This window comes from Malaclemys terrapin, chromosome 20, assembly GCF_027887155.1.
Source record: "Malaclemys terrapin pileata isolate rMalTer1 chromosome 20, rMalTer1.hap1, whole genome shotgun sequence".
NCBI classification, from domain to species: Eukaryota; Metazoa; Chordata; order Testudines; family Emydidae; genus Malaclemys; species Malaclemys terrapin.
In genome coordinates, this window is record NC_071524.1 from 4,654,419 (window position 1) to 4,679,811 (window position 25,393).

Genomic DNA, 25,393 nt, shown 5'->3' on the forward strand with positions numbered 1-25,393 from the left:
CAATTACTACAAGGTTAGGCACAGCACTAGCAACTCGGTCCTGCCACACTCCCCAGCCAGAGCTTTTTGATTCAATGGATATGTTCAGTTCCTGTAGCACGTGGATGTTTTCCCTATCATACCCGACTGCCCTTGAACCCCTGCCCCTCTGACTTTCTTTACAAAGTGAGGTCTCAGCTCAATGACAAACCACGAATCCAGAGTAATCTATATATACCCTCCACTTCCCATATCCACAGGGCATGCAATGACAGCATCCCTTGTGCAGTTGAAATTGTTGGAACCAATAATGGCACACAGTCAGTCAACTGGAAGTATTGAGTAAAGTAGGCAAACTCACCCTTTTCCTCCTGGAGTTCTTCTGCAAAAGAGGAATGGGGAGGAGAAGGAAACAGTTCAGTGTATGTCCATTGACATATTAATTGAAGAGTGTTAATCAGATCATTTCTTTGTTGATTAAAATATATATTGGCCATTGGTAGTGAGCTAGTTACTCAATCCGTGGGCTAGCCCCATTTCCTGGCCTGCTACGTAGTAGAGAAGGTTATATTCTTGCATTAATACGTTTAAGCAGAAGCACGATCCACCTGGTCCACAGCGCAGCCAAGCTGCCCGAGCTACAATGCTCAGGCGGGAAACGGGGGGGGCTCGGGCTTCCCTCACGGGAGGGGACCCCCCGACCACTGGGGGACCTTTCCTGTGGCCATGTTGCCCCGCGCAGCTTGGAACCCAGTGCCGCGGGAGCTGTTTCCAGTGGGGACAGACAGTCCTGGGAACGTGCTCAGCGGCAGGAAGGAAGCTGCAGCCGGAGCTGCAGGGACCCGCCCTGCTGAGCGTCTGAAGCCCCCAGCAGGCAGAGGCTGCCGGGTGAGCAGGGGAGCAGGGCAGGCAGGGGCACAGAGGCTGTAGGGACAGGGGGGGAAGGGCGAGTGAGGAGCAGGGATCACAGAGGCTGCAGGTGCAGGGGGGTGCAGTGGCAGCCGGGCGAGTTGGGAGCAGGGATCACAGAGGCCGTAGGGGCGGGGGGGTGCATGGGCTGCAGGGTGAGTGAGGAGCAGGGGTCACAGAGGCTGCAGGGGCAGAGGGGCGCAGGGGCAGGGCAGGTGAGGGGCGCAAAAGCTGCAGGGGCGGGGGGTGCAGGGCCTGCAGGGTGGCTGGGGAGCAGGGGTCACAGAGGCTGCAGGGCGGGGGGACTGCAGGGCGAGTGGGGAGCAGGGAAGCACTTAGCAACCCCGAACCACGATCAGAGCAGGAGGGAGGAGGGGGAATGCAGGGTGTTAAGAGGAGGGGGCAGAGTTGGGGCAGGCGCTTTGGGGAAGGGGCGAGGTTGGGACGGGGCTGGGGCGGAGTTGGGGCGGGGCTGGGGGTGGGGAAGAGGAAAAGATGGGGCAGGGCAAGGTCCCCGTGGAGTGTCCTCTTTTTTCAGTGTTGAAATATGGTAACCCTAGGATCTGCTATGAAAGGAGCAGTAACACCATTTACATCCTGAGCTGAATTCCATTTGCTTATTTCAATGCAGAATCCTTTCAGTGTGTTCATTGCCTTTCGTAAAGTGTCTCTGCAAGAGTGTTATGGTTCGTGGAGAATACAAACAAGTAGTGGTTGAGTCTATTTAAATTTCAACAATGTATGAGCAGCACTGCTCAGAACCAGCAAGTGCTCATATAAGTTATTGACAAAATTAGCCAAGTAATCAGCTCTATCAAAAAGAAGAAACAGGCCACAGACTTACTTATTGTATTTTCCAATTCTCCTAAAAAAGAAAAAAATATATTTAAAGATAACAATAGCACCTTTTGTAAGAATATGGCCAAGAACAAAGGTAACTAATCGTTAAAATATCAAGAGTTGTACTTATTGGAGAATAGCTGTGAGGGATCAAGTGACACAATGAACATCACACTGTCTAAGGCCAGAAGGAAACACTCATCAGCTATAACACGGGCCAGAGAACTTCTCCCAAACAATTCATGTTTGCATTAGAGCAGTACCTTGAGAAAAAATTCCAGTGATGGAGGATGCACCATAAACCCCAGTTAATTGTTAGAAAGGCTAATCACATCAATTATACCTAATTTCTAGTCTGACTTCTAGGTTGACTTTCCTTGTTTCAGTTTCCAGCCGTTGGATTTTGGAAGACTTTGAAGAGCCCATTATCACATATATGTTCTCTATCTACATACATGAACACATATTCACTAGAACACATATTATCTAATCCTTTAATCATTCTGGTACTCTTCTATGAACCCTCTCCAGTTTGACAACTTCTTTTTTTCAGTTGGGGACACCGGAACTGCACTTAGTATTCTGGATTATGGCCAAGCGAACCTACAAGCCCTGCCCCTGCAGCACACAGTGGCATGCCTGGGAGGTGGGGCTGCAGCACTCTGCAGGCTCCTCCCGGCCAGCGGGCGAGCGCCGGGAGTTCAGCTGCGCTGCCACAGGCCCAGGAAGAAGGGGTGAGTGGCGCCGGCAGCACCTGCTTGTGTCCTCCACCGGACGGTCCCCTGATAACGGGAGAAAGTGCGTCCCGACCGATGTAAGGTCAGGATGCGGGACAAGTCCCCTAAAATTGGGACTGTCCTGATAAAATCGGGACATCTGGTCACCCTAATCACTACGCTCCTCTGCTAATTTGGAATCTGCTATTAAAGGAGCAGTAACTCCATTTACATCATGTGCGGCATTCCATTTGCTTATTTCAATGCAGAGTCCTTTCAATGTGTTCATTGCCTTTCGTAATGTGTCTCTGCAAGAGTGTTATGGTTCGTGGAGAATACAAACAAGTAGTTGTTGAGTCTATTTAAATTTCAACAATGTATGAGCAGCACTGCTCAGAACCAGCAAGTGCTCATATACGCTATTGAGGAGCCAAGGCAGGAAGAGGCGGAACGAGGGCGGGGCACTCTTGGGAGGGGGAGAACAGGGCAGGAAAAGGGAGAGTGAGAGCGGGCAAGGGTGGGGCCTTGAGGGAAGAGGAATAATAGGGGCAGGGCCTGGGGCAAAGAGGTGGTCAAGCATCCGTGAGAAAATAAAAAAGTTGGCACCTGTACCTACAACGCCCCCACATTATTTCGTAATGAATCGAACCTTAACAATGTCTCAGTTAATGCTCTATCAAAACAGGAAAGCAGGTTGAGGTCTAATAACTCAGTGCTTTTTCTCTTCTTTCTACAAGACTCCTACACAGCAGTAGAGCACATGGAAGAAAATGGACACAGACTTACTTATTCTCTTTTCCAAGTCTCCTAAAAAAGAAAAAAATATTTAAAGATAACAATAGTACCTTTTGTAATAATATGGCCAAGAACAAAGATAACTAATAGTTAAAATATCAAAAGCTGTACTTATTGGAGAATAGCTGTGAGGGATCAAGTGACACAAAGAACATCATGGTGTTTAAGGCTGGAAGGAAGCACTCTCATCATCTATAACATGGTCCACAGAACTTCCCCCAAACAATTCATGTTTGCATTAGAGCAGTACCTTGAGAAAAAATTTCCAGTGATGGAGGACGCACCACAACCCCTTGTAAATGGTAACAATGGCAAATCACCCTCACTCTTAAAAATGTAGTCATTATTTCTAGTCTGACTTTCCTAGTTTCAGTTTTTAGCCATTGGATTTTGCTAGTCCGTTCTCTGCTAGACCATTATCACATATATGTTCTCTATCTACATACGTTGTGACAAAGTTCCTCCTCTATCTTGGTGGGTCCTGCGCTTATCGGTGGATTTTCTTTCCTCAGAGATTCACCATGTGGGTTGGGGAACAGCTCAGAGACCTTCCCCTCTGGAAGAACCAACAGTCCAGGTCAATTGGAAGGTTTGGGGGGAACCCGGGCCTGCCCTCTACTCCAGGTTCCAGCCCAGGGCCCTGTGGACTGCAGCTGTCTATAGTGCCTCCTGTAACAGCTGCATGACAGCTACAACTCCCTGGGCTACTTCCCCATAGCCTCCTTCAAACACCTTCCTTATTCTCACCACAGGACCTTCCTCCTGGTGTCTGATAATGCTTGTGCTCCTCATTCCTCCAGTAGCACTCACTCTCAGCTCCTTGCACCTCTTGCTCCTCACACTCGCACCACAAACTGAAGTGAGCTCCTTTTAAAACCCAGGTGCCCTGATTAACCTGCCTTAATTGATTCTAGCAGCTTCTTCTTAATTGGCTCCAGGTGTCCTAATTAGCCCGCCTGCCTTAACTGGTTCTAGAAGGTTCCTGATTACTCTAGTGCAGCCCCTGCTCTGGTCATTGAGGGAACAGAAAACTACTCATCCAGTGACCAGTATATTTACCCTCTACCAGACTCCTGTACCCCACTGGTCTGGGTCTGTCACATATCCCTCCCCCCTGCTCAACGCCAAGGGGTTGGGCAGCTTGGGACACCAGACAGTGCACAGGTGACAAGCCATCGGCGTGACGGCTCCCTGCTCTGTGTTGCGCACAGATCTGGAAAGGTTGGAGGGATAAGACCATCTGGTCACCCTTGTGTTCTTCTCCTTTTTCCACTGCATCCATTGAAGAGGGGCATGGTCGGTCACGAGGACAAATCTGCGCCCGAGCAGGTAGTAGTGCAATGTTTCCATGGCCCATTTTACAGCGAGGCATTCTCTCTCCACCACTGCATATTTTTGTTCCCTTGGAAGGAGTTTCCAACTGAGGTATAGAATTCGGTGTTCCTCCTCCCCGACCATCTGTGATAGAACGGCCCCCAACCATACTTCCGATGCATCCGTCTGCAGGATAAACTCCTTGGTAAAATCAGGGGCTATCAGTACGGGGTTATTCCAGAGGGTAGTCCGTAGGTCTGTGAATGCTTCCTCCGCTGCGTCAGACCATCTCACCAGATCAGGTCTATGGGCTTTCACTAAGGCTGTCAGAGGGCTTGCCCTTGTGGCAAAGTGGGGGATAAATCGTCGGTAATACCCCACCACACCCAGGAACGCCCGGACTTGTTTCTTGCGACTTGGTTGGGGCCAATTTTGGATGGCCTCTAACTTGTTCACTTGGGGATTTACCAGACCTTTTCCCACAATGTAGCCAAGATATTTGGCCTCTGTAAACCCTACAACGCACTTGGCAGGGTTTGCTGTAAGGTCAGCTCGCCTGAAGATATCGAGGACTGCCTCCACCTTCTCCGGGTGGGTTTCCCAGTCTGGGGTATGAATGACCACATTGTCCAAGTAGGCAGCAGCATAACTGTTATGCGGGCGTAATAGCTTGTCTATGAGGCGCTGGAAGGTAGCTGGGGCCCCATGTAGTCCAAAAGGGAGGACAGTATATTGAAAAAGACCCTCTGGTGTAGAGAACGCAGTCTTTTCCTTTGCGTCTTCTGCAAGGGGAATCTGCCAGTACCCCTTTGTCAAGTCTAGGGTAGTCAAGTACCGGGCATTACCCAGACTGTCCACTAGCTCATTTTTTGCGAGGTATCGGGTACGCGTCGAAGTGGGATACTTCATTTAGTCGCCGGAAGTCGTTGCAAAATCTTGTGGTGCCATCAGGTTTGGGCACCAGCACGATTGGGCTGGACCACTGACTGTGGGATTCTTCGATGATCCCCAACTCCAGCATTTTTTTTACTTCTGCTTTTATTTCCTCCCTTTTTGCCGCTGGCACCCCATAGGGACTCATTGTTACTCTGGCCCCAGGGTTCGTGACGATGTGGTGATATGTCTCGGTTGTTCGACCCAGTTTTGTCGAGAACACATCTTGGTTCTTTAAGATCATCTCAGACACCTCATTCTTCTGGTCTGGTGTTAAATCAGGAGACATCCTCACCTGTTTGGAAGGCTTGTTTTCCTGGGTTAGGTCTTTTTGGACCGTTGTGCATGCCTCTTGTGCATGCCAAGGTTTCAGAAGGTTAATGTAATAAATCTGTTCTTGTTTTCTGCGTCCTGGCTGCCACACCGTGTAGGTTACTTCCCCCACGGGTTCAATCACCTCATAGGGCTCCTGCCATTGGGCCAGAAGGTTGCTTTCTGCCATGGGTACCAACACCATAACCCGATCCCCTGGTTGGAACTGTCGCACTTTTGCCTGGTGATTGTAATGGGTTCGCTGGGCCTCCTGTGCCTTCCCCAAATGTTCCCGTACAATAGGGGTAACCCGGGCTATCCGGTCTCGCATCTGCATTACATGCTCTATTATATTTCTCCCCTCATTGGGTTCCTCTTCCCAGATCTCTTTGGCGATATCTAGTATGCCACGGGGGTAACGCCCATATAATAACTCAAAGGGGGAAAACCTAGTTGAGGCCTGTGGTACCTCCCGGATAGCGAACATAAGGTAGGGTAGTAGGATGTCCCAATCCTTCCCATCCCGACTTACCACCTTCTTTATCATAGCCTAGAGGGTTCGGTTAAACTTTTCTACCAACCCATCAGTCTGCAGATGGTAGACTGAAGTTCTCAGGGTATGTATATGGAGCAGCGTACAGAGGTCCTTCATTAGCTTTGACATAAATGGGGTTTCTTGGTCGGTTGATATCTCCCCGAGCCATCTTCTCCAGGGGTCCCACTAGGTCCATGACTATTTGGTCGAAGGGGGCCTCTATGATGGGAAGGAGTACTAAAGGTGCCCTCAAGTGGGGATGGGGACTGTGCAGCTGACACTCCGGGCAGGAGGCACAGTACCTCCGCACTTCTTCATGTACTCCGGGCCAGAAGAACTGTCGTAGGACTCGTGCCAGGGTCTTCTCTACTCCCAAATGCCCCCCAAAAAGATGACTATGAGCAAGACTTAATACAGCGTTCTGGTGTTTCTGAGGTACTAGGATCTGCTGTACCTTCTGCCCCTGTACTGGTGCAACCCGGTATAAGAGATCCTTCTTCATTATGAAGCAGGGTCCTGGTCCCTGGGTTTTCTCTTCCACGGGGACCCCATCTATTTCAGTCACCTCCGTCCTAATGTTGTCATGCCTTGGGTCTTCTCCCTGGTCCCGTCCAAAATTTCCTCTCCCGGGGCTAATCTGCCCAAGATTTAGGGGCCCAGTCTCTGTTGCCTTTACTGGTTCAGAAGCATTAGGGTGGGGGTCAGACTCAAGTGCTTATCCCTCCTGCATGGCCTCTTTTTCAGCTGTGTGGGTCCACCTACCTACAAGAGCGACCCTCTGGATTTGGATCAGTATTCGGGTTCCCAAGGCCTTAGCTGCCCTTCTTTCCCTTTATGTCTTTCTACCCTGTCTGAAAGTGGAGAACAAATCTGGGGATCTTTCAGAGAAGATTGGGGGTTGACAGTCTGCTGTGGATGCCTCATCAATTTTAGGGTCTCCATCTTTCTCCAATCCCCCTACTGGGAGTAAGTTTTCAAACCCTGGGAAGTCCCTCCCTATGAGCACCGAGTATGGGAGTTTAGGGACTACCCCTGCTGCTACCTCAGTAGTGTTCCCTTGGATCTCAATTTTTACTGGGATGGTGGGGTAGTAACTAACTGTCCCATGGACACGTGTTATCCCCGTACGTTTAACCTGCAGCAGCTGACTATGCTTCACGAGCTTCCCTGAGATAAGTGTGATAGCACTCCCAGAATCAACCAGTGCCATGGTCCCTACCCCATTTAGTTTCACTGGTCTGGTATACATATGTGGGGTTCGTGAGACCCTCACAAGGTGGAATAGGGAGCATGGATCTGCCCAGTTCCCCAGGTTACACTGCATAGGCTCCTCAGCATTGGGACACTGTGCAGCTATGTGTCCCCACTCCCCGCAGGCATAACATCTGTATGGAGCCATAGGCATTCCCCGGTCTCTTGGTTTGGGCAGTCTAATATCACGATCCTCTTCTCCCTCGGTGCTCCGACTCTTTGTGGCCTCTGATGGGCCTTCAGCCTCTCTCTTTTTCCACCCGGGCCCTCCTGGTGGCCCAGTCACCCGAACTTTGGGGCTTGGTGCTGTTAGTTTAACCTGGGGTGCCTCTTCCGTAACTGGTCGGGTCAGCCCCCTAGCTGTCCTTCGCCTCTCTACCAGGGCAACAACCTCGTCATAGGTGGAGGGTTCGTTTTGGCTTACCCAGGCACGAAGGTCTGGTGGTAGTCCCCTCATGTATCGGTCGATGACCAGAACTGATATTGTCTCTTCCGGACTCCGGGATTCTGTTTGCAACCACTTTCATGCGAGATGGATGAGGTCACACAATCGGGACCATAGGGTTTTGTCTTCTTGGTACCTCCAACCGTGATGCTGCTGGCCTGCACTGCTGTCATTACCCCAGATCTGGCCAGGATCTCTGCTTTCACCTGGGGGTAGTCTGCCGCAGCCTCTTCAGGCAGATCATGGTAGGCCTTCTGGGCCTCCCCACACAGGAATGGGGCAAGGATGCCAGACCACTGACCTCAAGGCAGGCTTCCCATAGGGCTGTCCTCTCAAAGGCTAGAAGGTTTGCCTCTACATCATCTTCCCATTTCATTTTCTTCAGCCAATGGCTGGCCCGTTTGAGCCGTGTCCCATCATGGCGGCGATTCAGCTCTGTAAGGGATTTTACCAGGTTTACCAGTTCCCGCAACATAGCTCGGTCTTGAGCGGCCTGGTCCATCAGCAGGCGATTAGTCTCTTGCTGCAGCGGCACTGCCTCCTGTTGGGCGGCTGCCTGGACACGGGTAGCCTCCTGCTGGGCCGCCGTAGCTTGTATCAGTGCCCGCACTACGTCATTCATTGTGGTGAAAAAAAATAAACCCTCTCCCTTTTTATTTTGTTTTTGCTGTTGTTGTTTTTTGTATTTTGTTTTTTTGTTGTTGTTTTTTTTAAATCACCCTCCTTCTTCCGCCGCTCTCTACACCCATTATCCCACTCCAGACACCAGTGTGATAAAGTTCCTCCTCTATCTTGGTGGGTCCTGCACTTATCGCTGGATTTTCTTTCCTCAGCGATTCACCATGTGGGTTGGGGAACAGCCCAGAGACCTTCCCCTCTGGAAGAACCCACAGTTCAGGTCAATTGGGAGGTTTGGGGGGAACCCGGGCCCACCCTGTACTCTGGGTTCCAGCCCAGGGCCCTGTGGACTGCAGCTGTCTATAGTGCCTCCTGTAACAGCTGCATGACAGCTACAACTCCCTGGGCTACTTCCCCATAGCCTCCTTCAAACATCTTCCTTATTCTCACCACAGGACCTTCCTCCTGGTGTCTGATAACGCTTGTGCTCCTCAGTCCTCCAGCAGCACAAGCTCTCACTATCAGCTCCTTGTGCCTCTTGCTCCCAGCTCCTCACACTCGCACCACAAACTGAAGTGAGCTCTTTTTTAAAACCCAGGTGCCCTGATTAGCCTGCCTTAATCGATTCTAGCAGCTTCTTCTTAATTAGCCCCAGGTGTCCTAATTAGCTTGCCTGCATTAACTGGTTAAAGCAGGTTCCTGATTACTCTAGTGCAGCCCCTGCTCTGGTCACTCAGGGAACAGAAAACTACTCATACAGTGACCAGTATATTTGCCCTCTACCAGACTCCTGTACCCCACTGGTCTGGGTCTGTCACAACGTATAGAATGAAATCAAGTTACCACTTTTCTTTGGTGAGCTTAATAGATTGAGGTCTTTGAGTGTATCACTATAACACATGTTATCTAATCATTTAATCATTCTGGTGCTCTTCTATGAACCCTCTCCAGTTTGAAAACTTCTTTCTTCAGTTGGGGACACTCAGTGTTCCAGAAACAGAGCCAAATACTGAACTAAGATAACTCCTAGAGTCCTAATTAAGATTATCTCCATGCCCTCCGGTTTGGGGACTAGCGAACACTTTCCTACTGAAAGGCTTGTGTGAGCTGCAGTGAAAGGGGGACACTTTTTCTGAGCAAGAAATTGCACTCACAGGCAGGCCCCACCAATGAACCCCTTCCACCGCAGCGTCTCCTGCAAACCACTGATCAGCTCTTCTCCCAAGCAGAAGGTGCTGGCGGGGGGGAGAAGATGAGGAAGGAAGAGGTGGAATGAGGGTGGGGGACTCTTGGGAGGGGAGGAAAAGAGCAGGAAGAGACAGAGTTAGAGCGGGCAAGGGTGGGACCTTAAAGGAGGGGGTTATGAGGGGCAGAGCCTGGGGGAGAATGCTTGTCCAGCGACCCCAAGGAAATCAAAAAGTTGGTGCCTGTGCCTACACTACCTCTACATGATTTGGTCACTGAATCGAAACTTAACAATGTCTCCTTCCCTTTGAAGTGAAAAATCAGTTGAAATTGTTGGAAACAATACTTTGGTCAGTCAACTGTAAGTATTGAGTAATGTAGACAAACTCACCCTTTTCCTCCTGGAGCTTTTCTGCAAAAGAACAACGGGGAGGAGAAGAAAACAGTTCAGTGTATGTCCACTGACTTATGATTTGGAGAGGGTGAATGAGACCCTTTCTCTCTTGATTAGGATAAATATTGGCCATAGCTAGTGAGCTAGCTATTCAATCCGTGGGCTAGCCCCATTCCTGGCCTGCTACGTAGTAGATAGAGAAGGTTATATTTTTGTCCCGTTGACTTTCTTTGGAAAGTGCTGGTGAGGTCTCAGCTTGATGACATACCACAATTCAATAGTAATCTAAACAGACCCCCCACTTTCCAGGTTCATCGGGCACGCAATGAGAGTGTCCCTAATGCTGGTGAAGTTGTTGCATCCAATACAGGGCATACAAAGTTTAGTTAGTTGACTGTAAGTATTTATTAAAATAGGCAAACTCACCCATTTGTTCATGGGGTTCCTCTGCAAAAGAACAATGGGGAGGAGGAGAAAACAGTTCAGTGAATGTCCATTGACTTATGAATTGAAGAGGGTGAATTAGATCCTTTCTTTCTTGATTAGCATAAATATTGGCCATAGGTAGTGAGCTAGCTATTCAATTTGTGGGCTAGCCCCATTCCTGGCCTGCTATGTAGTAGATAGAGGAGAGTATATTCTTGCCTTAATACATATAAGAAGAAGCTTCATGCCCACAAGCAATTAGCAAAAGGTGAATATGAATCACTACGCTCCTCTGCTAATATGGGATCTGCTATGAAAGGAGCAGTAACACCATTTACATCATGTGCGGTATTCCATTTGCTTCTTTCAGTGCAGAGTCTTTTCAATGTGTACATTGCTTTCGTAATGTGTCTCTGCAAGAGTGTTATGGTTCTTGGAGAATACAAACAAGTAGTGGGTGAGTCTATTTAAATGTTAACAATGTATGAGCAGCACTGCTCAGAACCAGCAAGTGCTCATATACGTTATTGACAAAATTATCCAAGTAATCTGCTCAATCAAAAACAGGAGTAGAGTACACGGAAGAACAAGGCCACAGACTTACTTATTGCCTTTTCCAATTCTCCTAAAAAAGAAAAAAAATATTTAAAGATTACAGTAGCACCTTTTGTAATAATATGGCCAAGAACAAAGGTAACTAATAGTTAAAATATCAAAAGCTCTATTTATTGGAGAATAGCTGTGAGGAAGTGACACAATGAACATCATACTGTCTGAGGCCCGAAGGAAGGACTCTCATCATCTATTTCATGGGCCAGAGAACTTTCCCCAAACAGTTCATGTCTGCATTAGAGCAGTACCTTGAGAAAAAATTTCCTGTGATTGAAGATTCACCACAACCCCCTGTAAATTGTTAGAAAGGCTAATCACCATCACTCTTAAAAATTTATATATTATTTCTAGTCTGACTTTCCTAGTTTCAGTTTCTAGCCATTGGATTTTGCTAGACCATTCTCTGCTAGACTAAAGAGCCCATTATCACATATATGTTCTCTATCTACATACGTGTAGAGTGTAATCAAGTCACCCCTTTTCTTTGGTGAACTAAACAGATTGAGCTCTTTGAGTCTATCACTATAACACGTTATCTAATCCTTTAATCATTCTGGTGCTCTTCTATGAAACCTCTCCAGTTTGACAACTTCTTTTTTTCAGTTGGGGACACCGGAACTGCACTCAGTATTGCAGCAACACAGCCAAATACTGGGCTAATATAACCCCTAGAGTCCTAATTAAGATCATCCCCATGCCCTCTGGTTTGGGGCCGTGCAAACACTTTCCTACTGAAGGGTTTGTGTGAGCTCCAGTGAACGGGGGACATTTTTTCTGAGACAGAAATTGCACTCCCAGGCAGGCCCCATCAATCATCTCCTCCCCCTCCACACTAGCGTCTCCTCCCCGCCACTGATCAGCTCTTCTGCAGAGGACAGGAGGCGCTGGGGGGGAGGAGCTAAGGAAGGAAGAGGTGGAACAAGGGCGGGGCACTCTTGCGAGAGGGGGTGGAGCAGGGACAGAAGAGGAAGAGTGGGAGCGGGAACAGGTGGGGTAGGGGTGGGGCCTTGAGGGAAGGGGTATAGAAGGGGTAGGGCCTGGGACAGAAAGGTGGTCAAGTACCCACAAGGAAATCATAAAGTTGGCACCTGTGCCTACACTGCTCCCACATTATTTCATATCTTAATCGAACCTTAAAAATGTCTCCTTTATTTTGAGGTGAAAAATAAGAATATTCCTTTTTAATACGGAGGAAATAGAAACTTTTGACTCTACTGAGATGCTTTTGCTTCTTTATTTTTCTTTGTTTTCATCGAAATATTTTTTTTCCACGTGAAATAGACACTTTCCCATGGAAAGTTTCTCCCAACACCTTCCTCTCAACGTGAATACACCAGAGCAGAAGACAGAGTATCTAGATTATATTTCCTGCTCTAGCACACATTCCTGTTTCAATATTCGCACTTCCTTTGCAGGGAAATTGTCAAAGAGCCTACACTGGGTGCTCTGCACTGGATGTGAGTTCCCAGTTTCGGGGAAGCTCTTTGGAGAGGACAGTTCTCCCTCCCTCCCTGAGGCATAGGGTAGAGTGTCTGCATGGCCTCAGTTACAACAACGTCAGGCACAGCACTGGCAACTCGGTCCTTCTACACTCTCAATCCAGATCTTTTTCATTCAATGGATATTGTTCAGTTCCTGTAGCACGTGGATGTTTTTTCTCACATGCCCGACTGCCCTTGAACCCCTGTCCCGTTGACTTTCTTTGGAAAGTGCTGGTGAGGTCTCAGCTTGATGACATACCACAATTCAATAGTAATCTAAACAGACCCCCCACTTTCCAGGTTCATCGGGCACGCAATGAGAGTGTCCCTAATGCTGGTGAAGTTGTTGCATCCAATACAGGGCATACAAAGTTTAGTTAGTTGACTGTAAGTATTTATTAAAATAGGCAAACTCACCCATTTGTTCATGGGGTTCCTCTGCAAAAGAACAATGGGGAGGAGGAGAAAACAGTTCAGTGTATGTCCATTGACTTATGAATTGAAGAGGGTGAATTAGATCCTTTCTTTCTTGATTAGCATAAATATTGGCCATAGGTAGTGAGCTAGCTATTCAATTTGTGGGCTAGCCCCATTCCTGGCCTGCTATGTAGTAGATAGAGGAGAGTATATACTTGCATTAATACATATAAGAAGAAGCTTCATGCCCACAAGCAATTAGCAAAAGGTGAATATGAATCACTACGCTCCTCTGCTAATATGGGATCTGCTATGAAAGGAGCAGTAACACCATTTACATCATGTGCGGTATTCCATTTGCTTCTTTCAGTGCAGAGTCTTTTCAATGTGTACATTGCTTTCGTAATGTGTCTCTGCAAGAGTGTTATGGTTCTTGGAGAATACAAACAAGTAGTGGGTGAGTCTATTTAAATGTTAACAATGTATGAGCAGCACTGCTCAGAACCAGCAAGTGCTCATATACGTTATTGACAAAATTATCCAAGTAATCTGCTCTATCAAAAACAGGAGTAGAGTACACGGAAGAACAAGGCCACAGACTTACTTATTGCCTTTTCCAATTCTCCTAAAAAAGAAAAAAAATATTTAAAGATTACAGTAGCACCTTTTGTAATAATATGGCCAAGAACAAAGGTAACTAATAGTTAAAATATCAAAAGCTCTATTTATTGGAGAATAGCTGTGAGGAAGTGACACAATGAACATCATACTGTCTGAGGCCCGAAGGAAGGACTCTCATCATCTATTTCATGGGCCAGAGAACTTTCCCCAAACAGTTCATGTCTGCATTAGAGCAGTACCTTGAGAAAAAATTTCCAGTGATTGAAGATTCACCACAACCCCCTGTAAATTGTTAGAAAGGCTAATCACCATCACTCTTAAAAATTTATATATTATTTCTAGTCTGACTTTCCTAGTTTCAGTTTCTAGCCATTGGATTTTGCTAGACCATTCTCTGCTAGACTAAAGAGCCCATTATCACATATATGTTCTCTATCTACATACGTGTAGAGTGTAATCAAGTCACCCCTTTTCTTTGGTGAACTAAACAGATTGAGCTCTTTGAGTCTATCACTATAACACGTTATCTAATCCTTTAATCATTCTGGTGCTCTTCTATGAAACCTCTCCAGTTTGACAACTTCTTTTTTTCAGTTGGGGACACCGGAACTGCACTCAGTATTGCAGCAACACAGCCAAATACTGGGCTAATATAACCCCTAGAGTCCTAATTAAGATCATCCCCATGCCCTCTGGTTTGGGGCCGTGCAAACACTTTCCTACTGAAGGGTTTGTGTGAGCTCCAGTGAACGGGGGACATTTTTTCTGAGACAGAAATTGCACTCCCAGGCAGGCCCCATCAATCATCTCCTCCCCCTCCACACTAGCGTCTTCTCCCCGCCACTGATCAGCTCTTCTGCAGAGGACAGGAGGCGCTGGGGGGGAGGAGCTAAGGAAGGAAGAGGTGGAACAAGGGCGGGGCACTCTTGCGAGAGGGGGTGGAGCAGGGACAGAAGAGGAAGAGTGGGAGCGGGAACAGGTGGGGCAGGGGTGGGGCCTTGAGGGAAGGGGTATAGAAGGGGTAGGGCCTGGGACAGAAAGGTGGTCAAGTACCCACAAGGAAATCATAAAGTTGGCACCTGTGCCTACACTGCTCCCACATTATTTCATATCTTAATCGAACCTTAAAAATGTCTCCTTTATTTTGAGGTGAAAAATCAGAATATTCCTTTTTAATACGGAGGAAATAGAAACTTTTGACTCTACTAAGATGCTTTTGCTTCTTTATTTTTCTTTGTTTTCATCCAAATATTTTTTTTCCACGTGAAATAGACACTTTCCCATGGAAAGTTTCTCCCAACACCTTCCTCTCATCGTGAATACACCGGACCAGAAAACAGAGTATCTAGGTTCTATTTCCTGCTCTAGCTCACATTCCTGTGTCAATATTCGCACTTCCTTTGCAGAGAAATTGTCCAAGAGTCTACACTGGGTGCTCTGCAGAGGATGTTGGTTCCCAGTTTCGGGGAAGCTCTTTGGGGAGGACAATTCTCCCTCCATCCCGGACGCACAGGATGGAGTGTCTGCATGGCCTCAGTTACTACAAGGTTAGGCACAGCACTAGCAATTTGGTCCTGCCACACTTCCCATCCAGAGCTTTTTCATTGAACGGATATGTACAGTTCCTCTAGTGCGTGGATGTTTTTTCTCTCATACCCGACTGCCCTTGAACCTCTGCCCCTCTGACTTTCTTTCCAAAGTGAGGTCTCAGCTCGATCACGTACGACTATTCCACAGTAATCTATATATACCCTCCACTTCCCATATCAACGGGGTATGCAATGATAGCGTCCCTTGTGCAGTTGAAATTGTTGGAAACAATACTTTGGTCAGTCAACTGTAAGTATTGAGTAATGTAGGCAAACTCACCCTTTTCCTCCTGGAGTTTTTCTGCAAAAGAACAACGGGGAGGAGAAGAAAACAGTTCAGTGTATGTCCATTGACTTATGAATTGGAGAGGGTGAATGAGATCCTTTCTCTCTTGATTAGGATAAATATTGGCCATAGGTAGTGAGCTAGATATTCAATCCCTGGGCTAGCCCCATTCCTGGCCTGCTACGTAGTAGATAGAGAAGGTTATATTTTTGCATTAATACATTTAAGAAGAAGCTTCATGGCCACAAGTAATTAGGGAAAGATGAATATGAAACACTACGCTCCTCTGCTCATATGGGATCTGGTATGAAAGCAGCAGTAACACCATTTACATGAGGTGCTGTATTCCATTTGCTTATTTCAATGCGGAGTCTTTTCAACGTATACATTGCCTTTTGTAATGTATCTCTAGAAGAGTGTTATGGTTCTTGGAGTATACAAACAAATAGTGAGTGAGTCTATTTAAATTTCAACAATGTATGAGCAGCACTGCTAAGAACCAGCAAGTGCTCTTATACTTTATTGACAAAATTAGCCAAGTAATCTGCTCTATCAAAAACAGACTTACTTATGGTCTTTTCCAATTCTCCTAAAAAAGAAGAAAACATATCTTTTATATTAGCTCAGTATTGGCTCTGTTGCTGGAATACTGAGTGCAGTTCCAGTGTCCCCAACTGAAGAAATTCTACTATTGACAAAATTAGCCAAAAACTGGAGTAGAGCACACGGAAGAACAAGGAAACAGACTTACTTATTGTCTTTTCCAATTCTCCTAAAAAAGAAAAATAAACATTTAAAGATTGCAACAGCATCTTTTGTAATAATATGGCCAAGAACAAAGATAACTAATAATTAAATTATCAAAATCTGTACTTATTGGAGAATACCTGTGAGGGATCAAGTGACACAGAGAACATCATAGTATCTAAGGCCTGAAGGAAGCACTCTCATCATCTATAACATGGTCCAGAGAACTTCCCCCAAACAATTCCTGTTTGCATTAGAGCAGTAACTTGAGAACAAATTTCCAGTGATTGAAGATTCACCACAACCTCCTGTAAATTGTTAGAAAGGCTAATCACCATCACTCTTAAAAATTTATACCTAATTTCTAGTGTGACTTTCCTAGTTTCATTTTCCAGCCATTGGATTTTGCTAGACCATTCTCTGCTAGACTAAAGAGCCCATTATCACATATTTGTTCTCTGTCTACATACGTGTAGAATGTAATCAAGTCACCTCTTTTCTTTGGTGAGCTAAACAGATTGAGCTCTTTGAGTCTATCACTATAACACATGTTATCTAATCCTTTAATCATTCTGGTGCTCTTCTATGAAACCTCTCCAGTTTGACAACTTCTTTCTTCAGTTGGGGACACCGGAACTGCACTCAGTATTACAGCAACACAGCCCAATACAGAGCTAATATAACCGTTGTAGTCATAATTAAGATCACCATCATACCCTCTATTTTGGGGTCTAGCATACACTTTCCTACTGAAGGGATTCTGTGAGCTCCAGTGAACGGGGAACAGTTTTTCTGGAACTGAAATTGCACTCAGCAGCAGACACTACCAATCAGCTCCTCCCCCTCCACCCTAGTGTCCCCCGTCTGCAACTGATCAGCTCTTCTGCAGAGGCCAGGAGGTGCTGGCCCGGAGGAGCCAAGGAAGGAAGAGGCCGAACGAGGGTGGGGCACTTTGGGTAGGGGAAGAACAGGGCAGGAAGAGGGAAAGTGAGAGCGGGTGGGGGTGGGGCCTTGAGGGAAGGGGTAAAATAGGGGCAGGGCCTGGGGCAGAGAGGTGGTCAAGTACCCGTGAGAAAATCAAAAAGTTGGCACCTGTGCCTACACTCCCCCCACATTATTTCGTAACTGAATCGAACCTTAACAATTTCTCAGTTCCTGCTCTATCAAAACAGGAAAGCGGGGTGAAGTCTAATAACTCTTTGATTTTTCTTTTCATTGTACAAGACTCCGACACAGCAGTAGAGCACATGGAAGAAAAAGGACACAGACTTACTCATTCTCTTTTTCAAAGTCCCCCAAAAAAGAAAAAAAATATTTGAAGACACCAATAGTACCTTTTGTAATAATATGGCCAAGAACAAAGATATCTAATAGTTAAAATATCAAAAGCTGTACTTATTGGAGAATAGCTGCAAGGGATCAAGTGACACACAGAAAATCATGTTGTCTATGGCTGGAAGGAAGCACTCTCATCATCTATAACAATGTCAAGAGAACTTCCCCCAAACAATTCATGTTTTCATTAGAGCAATACCTGGAGAAAAAATTTCCAGTGATGGAGGATGCACCACAACCCCTTGTAGATTGTAACAATGGCTAATCACCCTCACTCTTAAAAATGTATACATTATTTCTAGTCTGACTTTCCTAGTTTCAGTTTCCACACACTCGATTTTGCTAGACCATTCAATCCTAAACTAAAGAGGCCATTATCACTTATATGTTCTCTATCTACATACGTATAGAGTTTAATCAAGTCACCCCTTTTCTTTGGTGAGCTTAAAATTGAGCTATTTGAGTCTATCACTATAACACATGTTATCTAATCCTTTAATCATTCTGGTGCTCTTCTATGAACCCTCTCCAGTTTGACAACTTCTTTCTTCAGTTGGGGACACCGGAACTGCACTCAGTATTCCAGCAACAGAACCAAATACTGAGCTAATACAACTCCTAGATTCCTAATTAAGATTATCCCCATGCCCTCTGGTTTGGGGCCTAGCGAACACTTTCCTACTGAAGGGCGTGGGTGAGCCCCAGTAAAAGGGGGACACTTTTTCTGAGACAGAAATTGCACCCACAGTCAGGGGCCACCAATGAGCTCCTCCCCCTCCACCACAGCACCTCCTGCCAACCACTGATCAGGTCTTCTGCCAAGCACAAGGTGCTGCAGGGGGAGGAGATGAGGAAGGAAGAGGTGGAATGAGGGTGTGGCAATCTTGGGAGGGGGGAACAAGGCAGGAAGAGGCAGAGTTAGAGCGGGCAAGGGTGGGGCATTAAGGGAAGGGGGTTATGAGAGGCAGGGCCTGAGCCAGAAAGCTTGTCCAGCGTCCCCAAAGAAATCAAAAAGTTGTTTCCTGTGCCTACACTCACTCTACATGATTCGGTCACTGAACCGAACCTTAAAAATGTCTCCTTTATTTTGAGGTGAAAATTCAGAATATTCCTTTTCAATTCAGAGGCAATAGAAACTGTATATTATACTGAGATAATTTTGCTTCTTTCTTTTTCTTTTTTTTCATCCAAAATTTTTTTTTCCCACCTGAAATAGACACATTCCCATGGAAAAACAACAAGGAGTCTGGTGGCACCTTAAAGACTAACAGATTTATTTGGGCATAAGCTTTCGTGAGTAAAAACCTCACTTCTTACTCACGAAAGCTTATGCCCAAATAAATCTGTTAGTCTTTAAGGTGCCACCAGACTCCTTGTTGTTTTTGTAGATACAGACTAACACGGCTACCCCCTGATACTTGATTCCCATGGAAAGTTTCTGTCACCACCTTCCTCTCATAGTGAATACACCGGACCAGGAGACAGAGTATCTAGGTTCTATTTCCTGCTCTAGCACACATTCCTGTGTCAATATTAGCCCTTCTTTGCAGGGAAATTGTCAAAGAGCCTACACTGGGTGCTCTGAACAGGATGTGGTTTCCCAGTTTGGGGGAAGCTCTTTGGGGAGGACAATTCTCCCTCCATCCCGGAGGCACAGGGTGGAGTGTCTGCATGGCCTCAATTACTACAAGGTTAGGCACAGCACTAGCAACTCGGTCCTGCCACTCTCCCCAGCCAGAACTTTTTGATTCAATGGATATGTTCAGTTCCTGTAGCACGTGGATGTTTTCCCTATCATACCCGACTGCTTTTGAACCCCTGCCCCTCTGACTTTCTTTACAAAGTGAGGTCTCAGCTCGATGACAAACCACGAATCCAGAGTAATCTATATATACCCTCCACTTCCCATATCCACAGGGCATGCAATGACAGCATCCCCTGTGCAGTTGAAATTGTTGGAACCAATAATGGCACACAGTCAGTCAACTGGAAGTATTGAGTAAAGTAGGCAAACTCACCCTTTTCCTCCTGGAGTTCTTCTGCAAAAGAGGAATGGGGAGGAGAAGGAAACAGTTCAGTGTATGTCCATTGACATATTAATTGAAGAGTGTTAATCAGATCATTTCTTTGTTGATTAAAATATATATTGGCCATTGGTAGTGAGCTAGTTACTCAATCCGTGGGCTAGCCCCATTTCCTGGCCTGCTACGTAGTAGAGAAGGTTATATTCTTGCATTAATACGTTTAAGCAGAAGCACGATCCACCTGGTCCACAGCGCAGCCAAGCTGCCCGAGCTACAATGCTCAGGCGGGAAACGGGGGGGGCTCGGGCTTCCCTCACGGGAGGGGACCCCCCGACCACTGGGGGACCTTTCCTGTGGCCACGTTGCCCCGCGCAGCTTGGAACCCAGTGCCGCGGGAGCTGTTTCCAGTGGGGACAGACAGGCCAGGGAACGTGCTCAGCGGCAGGAAGGAAGCTGCAGCCGGAGCTGCAGGGACCCGCCCTGCTGAGCGTCTGAAGCCCCCAGCAGGCAGAGGCTGCCGGGTGAGCAGGGGAGCAGGGCAGGCAGGGGCACAGAGGCTGTAGGGACAGGGGGGGAAGGGCGAGTGAGGAGCAGGGATCACAGAGGCTGCAGGTGCAGGGGGGTGCAGTGGCGGCCGGGCGAGTTGGGAGCAGGGATCACAGAGGCCGTAGGGGCGGGGGGGTGCATGGGCTGCAGGGTGAGTGAGGAGCAGGGGTCACAGAGGCTGCAGGGGCAGAGGGGGGCAGGGGCAGGGCAGGTGGGGGGCGCAAAAGCTGCAGGGGCGGGGGGTGCAGGGCCTGCAGGGTGGCTGGGGAGCAGGGGTCACAGAGGCTGCAGGGCGGGGGGACTGCAGGGCGAGTGGGGAGCAGGGAAGCACTTAGCAACCCCGAACCACGATCAGAGCAGGAGGGAGGAGGGGGAATGCAGGGTGTTAAGAGGAGGGGGCAGAGTTGGGGCAGGCGCTTTGGGGAAGGGGCAGGGTTGGGACGGGGCTGGGGCGGAGTTGGGGCGGGGCTGGGGGTGGGGAAGAGGAAAAGATGGGGCAGGGCAAGGTCCCCGTGGAGTGTCCTCTTTTTTCAGTGTTGAAATATGGTAACCCTGGGATCTGCTATGAAAGGAGCAGTAACACCATTTACATCCTGAGCTGAATTCCATTTGCTTATTTCAATGCAGAATCCTTTCAGTGTGTTCATTGCCTTTCGTAAAGTGTCTCTGCAAGAGTGTTATGGTTCGTGGAGAATACAAACAAGTAGTGGTTGAGTCTATTTAAATTTCAACAATGTATGAGCAGCACTGCTCAGAACCAGCAAGTGCTCATATAAGTTATTGACAAAATTAGCCAAGTAATCAGCTCTATCAAAAAGAAGAAACAGGCCACAGACTTACTTATTGTATTTTCCAATTCTCCTAAAAAAGAAAAAAATATATTTAAAGATAACAATAGCACCTTTTGTAAGAATATGGCCAAGAACAAAGGTAACTAATAGTTAAAATATCAAAAGCTCTATTTATTGGAGAATAGCTGTGAGGAAGTGACACAATGAACATCATACTGTCTAAGGCCAGAAGGAAACACTCATCAGCTATAACACGGGCCAGAGAACTTCTCCCAAACAATTCATGTTTGCATTAGAGCAGTACCTTGAGAAAAAATTCCAGTGATGGAGGATGCACCATAAACCCCAGTTAATTGTTAGAAAGGCTAATCACATCAATTATACCTAATTTCTAGTCTGACTTCTAGGTTGACTTTCCTTGTTTCAGTTTCCAGCCGTTGGATTTTGGAAGACTGAAGAGCCCATTATCACATATATGTTCTCTATCTACATACATGAACACATATTCACTAGAACACATATTATCTAATCCTTTAATCATTCTGGTGCTCTTCTATGAACCCTCTCCAGTTTGACAACTTCTTTCTTCAGTTGGGGACACCGGAACTGCACTCAGTATTCTGGATTATGGCCTAGCGAACCTACAAGCCCTGCCCCTGCAGCACACAGTGGCATGCCTGGGAGGTGGGGCTGCAGCACTCTGCAGGCTCCTCCCGGCCAGCGGGCGAGCGCCGGGAGTTCAGCTGCGCTGCCACAGGCCCAGGAAGAAGGGGTGAGTGGCGCCGGCAGCACCTGCTTGTGTCCTCCACCAGACGGTCCCCTGATAACGGGAGAAAGTGCGTCCCGACCGATGTAAGGTCAGGATGCGGGACAAGTCCCCTAAAATTGGGACTGTCCTGATAAAATCGGGACATCTGGTCACCCTAATCACTACGCTCCTCTGCTAATTTGGAATCTGCTATTAAAGGAGCAGTAACTCCATTTACATCATGTGCGGCATTCCATTTGCTTATTTCAATGCAGAGTCCTTTCAATGTGTTCATTGCCTTTCGTAATGTGTCTCTGCAAGAGTGTTATGGTTCGTGGAGAATACAAACAAGTAGTTGTTGAGTCTATTTAAATTTCAACAATGTATGAGCAGCACTGCTCAGAACCAGCAAGTGCTCATATACGCTATTGAGGAGCCAAGGCAGGAAGAGGCGGAACGAGGGCGGGGCACTCTTGGGAGGGGGAGAACAGGGCAGGAAAAGGGAGAGTGAGAGCGGGCGAGGGTGGGGCCTTGAGGGAAGAGGAATAATAGGGGCAGGGCCTGGGGCAAAGAGGTGGTCAAGCATCCGTGAGAAAATAAAAAAGTTGGCACCTGTACCTACAACGCCCCCACATTATTTCGTAATGAATCGAACCTTAACAATGTCTCAGTTAATGCTCTATCAAAACAGGAAAGCAGGTTGAGGTCTAATAACTCAGTGCTTTTTCTCTTCTTTCTACAAGACTCCTACACAGCAGTAGAGCACATGGAAGAAAATGGACACAGACTTACTTATTCTCTTTTCCAAGTCTCCTAAAAAAGAAAAAAATATTTAAAGATAACAATAGTACCTTTTGTAATAATATGGCCAAGAACAAAGATAACTAATAGTTAAAATATCAAAAGCTGTACTTATTGGAGAATAGCTGTGAGGGATCAAGTGACACAAAGAACATCATGGTGTTTAAGGCTGGAAGGAAGCACTCTCATCATCTATAACATGGTCCACAGAACTTCCCCCAAACAATTCATGTTTGCATTAGAGCAGTACCTTGAGAAAAAATTTCCAATGATGGAGGACGCACCACAACCCCTTGTAAATGGTAACAATGGCAAATCACCCTCACTCTTAAAAATGTAGTCATTATTTCTAGTCTGACTTTCCTAGTTTCAGTTTCTAGCCATTGGATTTTGCTAGTCCGTTCTCTGCTAGACCATTATCACATATATGTTCTCTATCTACATACGTTGTGACAAAGTTCCTCCTCTATCTTGGTGGGTCCTGCGCTTATCGGTGGATTTTCTTTCCTCAGAGATTCACCATGTGGGTTGGGGAACAGCTCAGAGACCTTCCCCTCTGGAAGAACCGACAGTCCAGGTCATGTGGAAGGTTTGGGGGGAACCCGGGCCCGCCCTCTACTCCAGGTTCCAGCCCCGGGCCCTGTGGACTGCACCTGTCTATAGTGCCTCCTGTAACAGCTGCATGACAGCTACAACTCCCTGGGCTACTTCCCCATAGCCTCCTTCAAACACCTTCCTTATTCTCACCACAGGACCTTCTTCCTGATGTCTGATAATGCTTGTGCTTCTCATTCCTCCAGTAGCACTCACTCTCAGTTCCTTGCGCCTCTTGCTCCTCACACTCGCACCACAAACTGGTGAGCTCCTTTTAAAACCCAGGTGCCCTGATTAACCTGCCTTAATTGATTCTAGCAGCTTCTTCTTAATTGGCTCCAGGTGTCCTAATTAGCCCGCCTGCCTTAACTGGTTCTAGAAGGTTCCTGATTACTCTAGTGCAGCCCCTGCTCTGGTCATTGAGGGAACAGAAAACTACTCATCCAGTGACCAGTATATTTACCCTCTACCAGACTCCTGTACCCCACTGGTCTGGGTCTGTCACATATCCCTCCCCCCTGCTCAACGCCAAGGGGTTGGGCAGCTTGGGACACCAGACAGTGCACAGGTGACAAGCCATCGGCGTTGCCATGACGGCTCCCTGCTCTGTATTGCGCACAGATCTGGAAAGGTTGGAGGGATAAGACCATCTGGTCACCCTTGTGTTCTTCTCCTTGTTCCACTGCATCCATTGAAGAGGGGCATGGTCGGTCACGAGGACAAATCTGCGCCCGAGCAGGTAGTAGTGCAATGTTTCCATGGCCCATTTTACAGCGAGGCATTCTCTCTCCACCACTGCATATTTTTGTTCCCTTGGAAGGAGTTTCCGACTGAGGTATAGAATTGGGTGTTCCTCCTCCCCGACCATCTGTGATAGAACGGCCCCCAACCATAATTCCGATGCATCCGTCTGCAGGATAAACTCCTTGGTAAAATCAGGGGCTATCAGTATGGGGTTATTGCAGAAGGTAGTCCGTAGGTCTGTGAATGCTTCCTCCGCTGCATCAGACCATCTCACCAGATCAGGTCTATGGACTTTCACTAAGGCTGTCAGAGGGCTTGCCCTTGTGGCAAAGTGGGGGATAAATCATCGGTAATACCCCACCACACCTAGGAACGCCCGGACTTGTTTCTTGCGACTTGGTTGGGGCCAATTTTGGATGGCCTCTAACTTGTTCACTTGGGGATTTACCAGACCTTTTCCCACAATGTAGCCAAGATATTTGGCCTCTGTAAACCCTACAACGCACTTGGCAGGGTTTGCTGTAAGGTCAGCTCGCCTGAAGATATCGAGGACTGCCTCCACCTTCTCCGGGTGGGTTTCCCAGTCTGGGGTATGAATGACCACATTGTCCAAGTAGGCAGCAGCATAACTGTTATGCGGGCGTAATAGCTTGTCCATGAGGCGCTGGAAGGTAGCTGGGGCCCCATGTAGTCCAAAAGGGAGGACAGAATATTGAAAAAGACCCTCTGGTGTAGAGAACGCAGTCTTTTCCTTTGCATCTTCTGCAAGGGGAATCTGCCAGTACCCCTTTGTCAAGTCTAGGGTAGTCAAGTACCGGGCATTACCCAGACTGTCCATTAGCTCATTTTTGCGAGGTATGGGGTACGCGTCGAAGTGGGATACTTCATTTAGTCGCCGGAAGTCGTTGCAAAATCTTGTGGTGCCATCAGGTTTGGGCACCAGCACGATTGGGCTGGACCACTGACAGTGGGATTCTTCGATGATCCCCAACTCCAGCATTTTTTTTACTTCTGCTTTTATTTCCTCCCTTTTTGCCGCTGGCACCCCATAGGGACTCATTGTTACTCTGGCCCCAGGGTTCGTGACGATGTGGTGATATGTCTCGGTTGTTCGACCCGGTTTTGTCGAGAACACATCTTGGTTCCTTAAGATCATCTCAGACACCTCATTCTTCTGGTCTGGTGTTAAATCAGGAGACATCCTCACCTGTTTGGAAGGCTTGTTTTCCTGGGTTAGGTCTTTTTGGACCGTTGTGCATGCCTCTTGTGCATACCAAGGTTTCAGAAGGTTAATGTGATAAATCTGTTCTTGTTTTCTGCGTCCTGGCTGCCACACCGTGTAGGTTACTTCCCCCACGGGTTCAATCACCTCATAGGGCTCCTGCCATTGGGCCAGAAGGTTGCT

The 25,393-nt window shown here is 47.3% G+C and overlaps 1 protein-coding gene across 1 annotated transcript in view; it reads right to left on the bottom strand.

Annotated features, from left to right (window-relative positions):
- LOC128826339 (butyrophilin subfamily 3 member A1-like) overlaps positions 1–25,393 on the bottom strand; it is a 68,719-nt gene that overhangs the window by 40,926 nt on the left and 2,400 nt on the right. Inside the window, exons 2-8 of the mRNA XM_054009586.1 lie at positions 13,163–13,183; positions 11,257–11,277; positions 10,653–10,673; positions 10,224–10,244; positions 3,231–3,251; positions 1,733–1,753; positions 218–361 (exon numbers count right to left, since the gene is read on the bottom strand). Of these exons, the coding sequence (XP_053865561.1) occupies positions 218–361; positions 1,733–1,753; positions 3,231–3,251; positions 10,224–10,244; positions 10,653–10,673; positions 11,257–11,277; positions 13,163–13,183 (270 nt within the window). The remainder of the gene's footprint in view (positions 1–217; positions 362–1,732; positions 1,754–3,230; positions 3,252–10,223; positions 10,245–10,652; positions 10,674–11,256; positions 11,278–13,162; positions 13,184–25,393) is intronic.